This window comes from Terrapene carolina, unplaced genomic scaffold (assembly GCF_002925995.2).
Source record: "Terrapene carolina triunguis isolate 2854851 unplaced genomic scaffold, T_m_triunguis-2.0 Scaffold404, whole genome shotgun sequence".
Classification (NCBI taxonomy): Eukaryota; Metazoa; Chordata; order Testudines; family Emydidae; genus Terrapene; species Terrapene triunguis.
In genome coordinates, this window is record NW_020664755.1 from 210196 (window position 1) to 220402 (window position 10207).

At 52.5% G+C, this 10207-nt stretch overlaps 1 protein-coding gene across 1 annotated transcript in view; it reads left to right on the forward strand.

The window, feature by feature from the left end:
* Window positions 1–10207, forward strand: part of VAV1 (vav guanine nucleotide exchange factor 1) — a 53458-nt gene extending 43251 nt beyond the window's left edge. The window contains exons 16-27 of the mRNA XM_026658167.1: window positions 374–475; window positions 751–848; window positions 1664–1686; window positions 2990–3035; window positions 3784–3920; window positions 5578–5643; window positions 6298–6329; window positions 6583–6699; window positions 7380–7467; window positions 7816–7930; window positions 8749–8900; window positions 9909–10207. Of these exons, the coding sequence (XP_026513952.1) occupies window positions 374–475; window positions 751–848; window positions 1664–1686; window positions 2990–3035; window positions 3784–3920; window positions 5578–5643; window positions 6298–6329; window positions 6583–6699; window positions 7380–7467; window positions 7816–7930; window positions 8749–8900; window positions 9909–9962 (1030 nt within the window). The 3' untranslated portion in view covers window positions 9963–10207. The remainder of the gene's footprint in view (window positions 1–373; window positions 476–750; window positions 849–1663; window positions 1687–2989; window positions 3036–3783; window positions 3921–5577; window positions 5644–6297; window positions 6330–6582; window positions 6700–7379; window positions 7468–7815; window positions 7931–8748; window positions 8901–9908) is intronic.

The window sequence follows — 10207 nt, forward strand, 5'->3', positions numbered from 1 at the left end:
AGACCTACCTGTTCTAGGTCTGTTCAAGCCATGCACTAAAAATGGGAGTGTAGCCGTGGGGGTGCGAATGGCAGGAGGGACTAGCTGCCCGGAGTACGATCCCGTCCAAGCCCGTAGGCACGTCCTCAGGGCGGCCAGCTCCTCCCGCTCCTCGCACCACCTCGGCTACACTGCTATTTTTAACGCGCCGGCTCCATCATATCTAGGGGACAAAGTGCTCCTGGGTACTACCGTAATATTCAGCGCCTAGCACAAAGGGGAGCTGGCCAGTGACTGGGGTGCCTAGATGCTACCGTAATACACCTAATAAATAACAATAATAATAATAATAATACGTGTAACTTGGTCTGTCTGTCTCCCCTGATCCCCGTAGCTCCAATATCTACCCCGAAAACGCCACGTCCAATGGCCACGACTTCCACATGCACTCCTTCGAGGAGAATGCGTCCTGCAAATCCTGCCAGATGCTGCTCAGGTAGGAGTTGCGGATCCTAGTGCAACCCGCCTGGGACATGTGCGTCCCCCACGCCAGCCGCTGGTCTGCACTACTGCTCTCGGCTAAGGCGTCTCCTGAGTTTGGCCGATCCCGTATTCGGGGTTAATTTGTGGGGTAGGGCTGAGCTGGGAATGGGGCATGGGGAGGTAAGGGTTAATAGGGCAGGGCGGAAGGGTGGGGGGGATGACTTCAAGCCCCGATTTATCACGGCGACTCTAACGCACACATGTTCTCTCTTTTGGCCGTGCAAACAGGGGCACGTTCTACCAGGGCTATCGCTGCAGCCGATGCAAAGCCCCAGCTCACAAGGAGTGTCTGGGCCGGGTATCCCCCTGCGGGAAGTCGAGCTCAGGTACGTGTCTGCGTCCAGCCCAGGTCAGCGGCGTTGGCGGGCTGTACAACTCTGTTCCCTCTACCTGAGCCTGCCTGCGGCCAGCCCTCCTTAGAGCAACCCGGAAACTAATCCGCTGATTCCCAGGGGGCCTTATCTGAAGAGTTGGGGGCAAGGGATTGTGGGATGCATCTAGGCCATGAAGTGCAATGCATTCTGGGATGCATCTGGTTCAAGTGTTGCAAGGGATTGTGGGATGCAGTTGGGACAAAGTGGTGCAAGGAATTCTGAGATGCATCTAGGCCATGAGGTGCAAAGGATTCTGGCAAAGTCATGTAAGGGATGCACAAAGTGGTGCAAGGGATTCTGGGATGCATTTAAGCCATGAGGTGCAAGGGATTCTGGGATGGATCTGGGCCAAGCAAGGGCTTGTGGGATGCAGCATGGACAAAGTGGTGCAAGGGATTCTGGGACGCAGCTGGGGCATGGCAGCACAAAGGATTCTGGGATACATCTGAGGAGGGTGCAGTTGCAAGTGGCTGAATACAAGAGCAGAGGAAGGAAAGGGTTGGCTTATAGGCACTAGTTAACCCCTTCACTGCTGCCGCTGCTCTGTATCACCATCTGTGCCGCAGCCACATGCCGCTGAGGTACCAGTGGGGTGACAAAGGGGCACCATGTGGGACAGGAGGTGGGTTTTCTAACCCAGCCTCCCTGGCACATACTGGTCACCCACAGACAGAAATACAATTCTGCTTTAATTTAGTCTGAGAACTCTTAGGGTGAGATTTCAGAACTATCGAGTAATCATTTTCCCTCTTTTCTGTTTAATCCAGATTATGGGTCTACGCTGAAAAAGGTAAACAAACAAACAAACCCCGAACAACCTTAAATCTCTTAGGGAGAAAACGCTCTCATCTGAGGGGTGGATTATTAGTTGTATTGTGGTAGGAGCTAGAGGCCCCAGCCGAGACTGAGACTTTTATTGTGCTGGGCTCCCGTGGGGACAAAAACACATAGTAAGAGACTGGGTCTGTCTTTTTGTTCTGTGTCTGTACAGGGCCTAGCACAACGGAGTCCTGGGCTTGGGGAGGGGGCGGGGGTCCTATACGTACCGTAATACACCTCATAAATAAGAATAATAATAACGTAGGAGGGTTTGGAAACTGAGTCATGGAGGGGGGAGGGGATTTGGCCAGGATCACACAGGTCGGAGTTGGAAATAGAAGGCAGGTCTCTTGATTCCCAGTCCAGGGCTCTAGCCATTGGGCAATACTGCCTTTTAATCCAGGTTCCCTTCACCTCAGCTCATTTGCTGCCTGGCTCTCTCTCCTTATACTGTTTATCAGACAGACACTGCACCTAATTTCTCGCTCACCAGCGCCTTATTTTACACCAGCGATGCTTCAGTGTGAGTGAAGAGCCAGGCCTTGTGGCTGATGGGAGAGAGCACATGGGAGATGTAATCCAACCAGGGAGCCAGGCCCATAGAAGAAAATGGGGGCACGAGGCCACTGAACTACAACTCCCATGAGGCACCGGGGCAGTATATTGAAATTTTCAGGCGGGGGGGGAGGGGGTTTGAAGAAAAATAGACATTTTTCTGCAGAAAGCTGACACTTTTCATGAAAAATGGTGTTTCTCAGAAAAAACCCAAATGGAAAATTTTGGGGATCAGCACTAGTCACAGCCTAAATGGCAGCATCAGGAGATCACAGACCCCTGCCCCATGGTTAATTAGCAATAAGTGATGCAGGACAAGGGAGATCTTTACATGCTGAGGGTCTAGAGGTTGGGTGCAAAGGAGCTTGGTCCCAGTTTATATTATGCTGCTAGGGCAGTCACCAGGAATGGGGATCAAACCTGGGTCCTCTGGGTCTAAAACCTGACCTAGCAGCAGGTGCATCAGCCTCTGTCTGTGGCTCAGCTGCCATTAGAAGGGGATTAATTACCACATGGGGGGTGGTTATATTTGCCTTGCTGAGCCCTCCCCTAGTACCACACTGACCTAAGTCCCTCCTCAAGCCCCACCCTCTTACTCCAGTTCTGCTCATAATACTACACCCCCCGCTGATTTATAGCAGGGTCTGTGCCTGCTGAACTGCAGACAGATCCCACACAGCCTCCTTATCTGAGCCAGGCTCCTTGTCTTCCCTCTGCAGAATAAATCCAACCGACACACACAGGAGAGAAAGAAGAACGAACTTGGTAAGTCCTGTGGCAGGCACCCACTCTCATGCTTCAGGGCAGGCAGGGGGGTCAGGAAGGAATTTCCTTTCTTGTAATCAGCAGTCCTGATTAGGCCAGGTGTGATGGAGACCCCTATTGGTGACACCAGGAACTGCAGCCTGGAGAGAGCCGAGGGTCTGCTCTGGGTCTAACGCCTCAATAAAGGATCCCCCTTTAAGTTCTGCTAGGTCTGCTGTACTACGAGTGACTGGAATGCTATAATCCCATCCCTCTGAAGTGTTGTACATCATGGCTGATGCAGTCCAGTTGGGGAGCCTGCCCCATAGAGGAGGACATGTGGTAACTGAGCTACCATTCCCACAGGCTGGACACCGGACTAGATGGATCCCTGATCTGTGCTGGGATGCTGAGCTCCAGCTTAAATTCAGGGCACCTGCAGGAAAGCCCCACTGGCTCGGGGGAGCTCTGGGTCAATGAGGGTTCAGGAGACAATAAGCCCTTAACATACACCATCCTGCATGCAGAATCCCCGTCCCGGAGGGGCAAATGGGGCCTGCCTCGGGGCTGTCTCTCTATCCCCCCTGTAGACCACGGGGAGGATTTTCTGTCCCCCTCACACCGGGAAGATGTGACCATCCACATGTGTCCACGTAGCAGGCGGGAGGGGCACTGGGCGCAGATGCTGCCGGGTGGCAGGCGTTTGCTGCAGGGCGATACATCGGGTCGCCCTGTGACCGGTGCCTTGACAATGCCCTTGTTTCCTTAGGGCTGCCCAAAATGGAGGTTTGCCAGGAGTATTACGGGCTGCCCCCGCCACCCGTGGCATTTGGCCCATCGCTGCGACTCAGCATGGGGGACATTGTGGAGCTGACCAAAGCTGAGGTGGAGCAGCTCTGGTGGGAGGTAGGTATCTCCGCCGCCATCCACCCACCACTCCGTGTGCCCTGATGGAGACACACTGACTAGAACAGCGGTTCCTGAACGTTCAATCCCACTGATTCCCACCACCCCATAACTACATCACTGGACCCGCTGCTGGAGGATGAACCAAATACAGCATCTTCCATGTGGCATGACCTCATATGCACAAGGTCATGCTGCAGAGAGGACGCTATTTTGTGGAGCAGGTTCCAGACACGTTTAGATTTGGTTTGGCTACTCACTTGGACTCGCAACCCAATCCGCTGATGGTGCGACCCCACTTGGGGTCGCGACCCATAGTTTGGGAACTGCTGGACTAGAGGAATTGCACGTAAATTTGGTCAGCGGGGACTTGAAGCTGGGACTTCTGGTTCCAAAACCACAGGGCTCCGCCCCATGAGGACATCCCATTTTGATGGCTGGTCCATCCAGAGGGTAACAGTCTGACTACGGTTATGTTTACGGCATGCAAACCAAGATACTAGATAAACCCAGAATACTCTTGCTGGAAGGATGCAGTGTAACACAACTTTATTTCTTTGAATCCAGAATGATAACACACAAGAACCCCAAACCAGAGAGAGACAAAACAGGCTTCTCCCTGAGAAATAACTCACCCCACCTTACTCTAGGCTGGCTGGCTGCAATCTAACTATTGCTAGGCCCACATCTCAGAGCTTCCTACAGAGCTCCCTGCCCATAAGCAGGACCAGGAACACCCGCGCCACCACCACCCTCTGAGCATTTAAAAGGATAGCGTACAGTTGCAATACAGTTTTCAAGATGCCGCAAGTTAGTGCAGTTGGCTAATGGAGCTCACTTTAGCTCAAGTGGGAGGGGTCTGTTTGTCAGTGCGGACATTCCAGCAGTCAAGCCCTGCTTTACATTACAGAGCTCATGGTAAGAAATGATGGTGGGGAAGGGTGTCTTTAAAATCAGCTGTCAAAGAGGAGAGCAGCAGAAATCAATTAGTGCTTTAGCCTCTTGTTATTCGGGAGGCTGGGCAGCATCCGGCACAAAGGGGGCTCTGATCTCCATGCTGGCTGTGATCAGAGATGCTGAGTGTTAGGCAGGGTTTGATCCAAACCCCCCTGGAGCCAGTGGAAAAGATGCCCACTGACTTCCGTGGGGGTTGGCTCAGGCCTTCAGACTAGAGCTGGTTGGAAAAAGGGGGCTTTTTCCTGTGCAAAATGTTCAACTTTTGGGCAAAAAAATGAAATATGGTTGGGGATTGTAGCCCCGGTGCCTTGTGGGAGTTGTAGTTTGGTTGCATCATGTTCCCATTTCTCTTCCAAAGGCCAGGCTTCCTGGTCAGCCTACATCTCCCATGATGCACCACAGTCTGCCCTCATGGTGAGGGGAGACGGTTGCATCATGGGAGGCCCTGACCATGGTACATCCTGGGAGAAGTAGTTTGGCTGGGGAGCCCGGCCCATAGCGAATGGGGGCACGAGAAAACTAAACTACAATTCCCAAGAAACACCCCGTCGGGATAGCCGAATTGAAATATTTCTGCTCTCGGCTTAAACATCCAGCCTACAATAGTCCCTCTGCAAACCAGGCCAAGAGCAGCCACCTCGGCCTCTTCCCTGATAGCTCTTTACGATAGATCTGACGTGCATTGGCTTCCGCTTTGCAGGGCAGAAACACATCCACGAATGAGATCGGCTGGTTCCCATGCCAAAAAGTCAAACCGTATGTGTGTGTGAGTAGCAACTCCTTTCACATTTGCTCAATTAGCTGTTAAACGCTGGATGTTTTTGTAGGGTCTCTAAATTCCTTAGACAAGTTTTGGTGGGTTGTATCTGCTTTGGGGACAAAGGGCAGATGTCAGTCTACAATCCAGAATGCTTAGCAGCAGAAGAAAGGGTGGGTTTTGTGGGTAAGGTGCTGGAGTGGGGCTCAGAAGATTTGAGTGAAATTCTTGGCTCTGCCACAGACTGCCTGTTTGGGACTTGGGCAAGTCACGTAATCTCCTTGTACCTCAGCTCCTCATTTTAAAATTGGGTATAATAATTCTTTCTTTGTGTACATGCTGTCTGGGGCAGGAACTGTCTTTCACTATGTGGTCTGGGCAGCACCTGGGGCCCTGGGGTCCTGATCTTGGGGAAGGTCTATGCAGTGCCTGGGACAATGGAGCCCTGGTCTGTGTAGCACCTGGCACAATGGGGCCCCATTCTTTGTACCGTTATATAAATCATTTAAAAAAAAATTGAATTATTTGTGATGTGACACTGGGAGCAAAATGAAACTCCAGAATAACAGAGCACTGACATCAGATCTCCTGGGCCAGACTTAACTCTTTCTTCTCTGTTTTATTTACTGCAAGAAAATAAAACTTCTTTCTTTTCCCCCCCAGAATCCTCCCCCAGATTTTTCTGTTTATCTTTGGTAAGTAAAATGATAGAATTGAAACATTTCTGCATCTACATAATTTACTGCTATTTAATCTGGAGTCCAGCCTTGTGAATCTATGCTCTATGAAATCACAGACTGTCTTAAACCAGCTTGAGTTCCAGCTTTGCCTCCACTGTTTACCAGGAGACCACACCCTAGCTGGTATGGCATACAGCCCACAGTGACATCTAGTGGCTGAATCATAGACTTCAAGTAATAACTCCTGTGTGAATGTCCCTACTTGCAGGTACGCGGGACCTATGGAGAGAGCAGAGGCGGAGCAAATCCTCACGAACCGTTCAGACGGCACGTTCCTGGTGCGGCAGAGGGTCAAGGACGCGGCCGAGTTTGCCATCAGCATCAAGTAATCCTAACCTTAATAACAGCTTCTAAAGAGCAACATCTTTGTGTGCGTGAATAGCCTCCCTCTCAGGGAGAACTCTTTTGGGCCCTTCCCTATAATGCAAACACCAGAGGGCACTTAACAAAATTAAATGCCCACCTGGTAAAAGTAAATATTTTTATATGCAGCAGGTAGTTAACCTGTGGGACTCCCTACCTCATGATTTTATGAAGGTAATTTGCTTCATAAGTTAAGAAGATAGGGTTAGATATTTAAAAATAGCATCTCCAACAGCACCAGCTAGGGGAGCAGGGAAAAGTACCTCCTGCTGCAGTGCATACGATGATCTTCCATCTGGATGTGCTTGCCATTTGAGGTGGGATACAAGGCCAGAGCTGTGCCATTATGGAGAATCCTGTATTCCTAGGGCCAGAGCGCGAGCCGGCATAAATCGGTGTCGCTCCACTGGAGTCGGTGGGGCCAGATCCCCATTTTAGTGCTTTCTGAAAGACCCCATGAGAGAGAGTACAGTGTGTGCCTCTCTTCTGTAACAAGCTGCATCTACCCTCCGTGCACAAAGCTCTGCCCTTCCCAGAGAGCAGACAGCTAGAAATGTAAAGGTGCAATACACTGGAAAATTACAGCTGTTGAGATCGTTAGGAAACCAGCGGCCCCCTGAGAGCTGGTGTCTCTGCCCCCAGGTTTAACGTAGAAATCAAACACATCAAGATCCTGACGTCGGAGGGGCTGTACCGCATCACGGAGAAGAAGGCGTTCAAAGGACTCATAGTAAGGACTGAGCGGATTTCGCATCCGACGCTTCAACTCCGTCTTCACTGGAAGGCGCCGGCCACTGCGGGAATGCTTAGTGCAACCCCAGCTGCTTAGCCCTCAGGCAGTATGGTGTACTGAATAGAGCAGGAGGGGGTGGGAGTCAGGACTCCTGGGTTCTGTTCCCAGCCTTGGGAGGGGAGAGGGGGCTAATGGGTTAGAGGAGGAGGCGGCTGGGAGTCAGGACTCCTGGGTTCTATTTCTGGCTGGAGGGGCCGGGGGAGTGGGGTTCAGCTGTTACTGTCTCTGCTTCTGCTCCTGCTCCAGGAGAGAAGGAATCTCCCCCTCTCTGTGCTCCCTCCCTAGGAGCTGGTGGAGTTTTACCAGCACAACTCCCTGAAAGACTGCTTCAAAACCCTCGACACCACGCTGCAGTTCCCGTTCAAGGAGCCCGAGCGGAGGGCCATCTCCAGACCTCCCGGTAGGGTTCTCGGGGGCCAGTGCTGAAGCCAGGGTTGGGAGACCTCGAGAGCCCCCCCAGCGCTGCAGGATCTCAGCCCCCGGGGTTCTTGGGATAGATCCTCATGACCAGGATGGAAATTTCCCCCAAAACATTTTTCTTGAGGGACGGTGGCTTTTCAACCCAAATTTTTGCCCCCCCCATTCTAGTTTTTGTCAAATTTCCAGGGTTTAGTGGCGGGGGGGACACCCCAAAATTAGGGTTTTCAACAAAAATGGGAAAATTTCGACAAAACCAGGATAAAATGTCGTGAGGCAAAACCCGCCATTTCCCAGCCCCAACTCGAATCGCTCATCCTGGTCGGTTGCTGGTGTGTGGGCGCTTGTCGAAATGCCCGTAAAGGGGCTGGGGCAGCCCCCAGCTGGTGAGGGCAGTAGCCAGGGTGAGGGTGGTCCGTGCTCCCTGCTGGACCTGGCAAAGGCTCCGTTGCAAAGAAGAGGGGGGATATTCTGGGCTGCGTCTCTAGTGCTGATGGGAGATGTTACAGTGTGGGGGAGCCATGCGGCCATGGCCCCCAGCAGTGGTACCCTCTATCCTGGTGCATAGACTTCACCCTGGTGGTCTCTTAAAATTAACCCTCTGCGGCCCAAGCCCTCGGAGCCCCAGGAGGGGAGAGAGCCAATCTTTCACCATGCGGTCGCTGCCTCCAGCCATGTGGTGGGTGACGAGCGCTTCCGGGTGCCGCTCGCTTTCCAAGATGCCACCAAAGGGGTGGATCTTTATTTGAGGGTGCCCGGTCCTGGCACAGCTGTCTCTAGCGTGGGTCTGTCCCCTTGCAGCAGGAGGACTGAAGTACTTTGGGTCGGCGAAGGCTCGCTACGATTTCTGCGCGCGGGACCGGACGGAGCTGACGCTCAAGGAGGGCGACATCATAAAGATCCTGAGCAAGAAAGGGCAGCAGGGCTGGTGGAAAGGGGAGATCTACGGCCGGGTGAGTGCACCGCCGAGTGGGGGTTGGGATTACAGCCCCCTTTTACATCAGAACAGGCCTGACATAGCCCGTCCACAAGGGGGCAGTGTTACACACACATACACGCATACGACCCGCTCTGACATATCCCATCCAGCAGGGAGCAGCGTTCTTCTATACATCACTCTCTATAGACCCAGGCATATGAGCAGCGCTGTCATATTCCATCCAGTTCTGTGCAAGCACCCCCGCCCCAAACACACTTGTGAGCAGGTGTAATCATCTCCTACTCAGCAGGGGGCAGCAATTCTGTCTCACCCCCACTCACAATCCACACATGTACACACGCAATCCGCACCCAAAGACGTGCTCACGCACACACAATCTCGGCACGCCTACACGCGCATTCCTCTCGCATGTGCACGCACGCGTGCACACGCATATACGATCTCCATATGCATGCACATGGACATGCATGATCCCCCCACACGCGTGCACACGCATGATCGCTCCACATGCATGCGCCCATGCGCCCACACGTTCTGATGCATCTGGTAACAATGAACACCTAGTGTAGATATAGGATGCCAAGAAAGCTGTGGCCAACTGGCCAACTTCAGTGGTACTTTGTCTCCCCCTAGTGGTGGCTGGGCAGTAGCGGTTGATGAGCCAGCTAATGGAGCTGGGGCTTTTAGGTCAAGCAGTAGAGACTGGTGCCTTTAGATCCAGAGGTCCAAAGTTCAATCCCTGCTACTCATGCCTCATGATAGTGGCCCCTGTGCCACATGGCAAGGCCAGCAGATCTCACCACAGCATTGGGGATAGCACACAGATCTTCCTGCTGCAAAAACAAGCCAAGTTACAGGAGAATCCCTTTTAGCTCCTAGCAGTACAGGGCTTATGACACACAGGTGAGCAGCACCCATCCCATCCAGAAGAGGGCAGCAATGTGTATACGGCACATGGGCCATGTTCCAATGGCTGTTCTGTGATAACAATTCCACGTCTCACTGGGTTTTCCCCTCCTAGGTTGGCTGGTTCCCAGCGAATTACGTAGAGGAAGATTATTCGGAATATTGCTGAGGTCTGGAGCCCTGTGTAATTTCCCCCACCCCCCTGAGATCATGACCCACAGGATTCCCGACGTTGCGCGGCACTCACACTGTGAGCTCACGCGGCGCCAGGCCCGGAAGGGGTCTCTGTAGCAGGAAGAAATGTGTTGGAGGAAGTGCGGCGGGGAGTAGCACCCCGGGACTATTAATTTATGAACTTTCGGATCCCTCTTCTCTTTCCCTTCTCTCACGCATGTAAAGGAAGTTTTGTGTTGA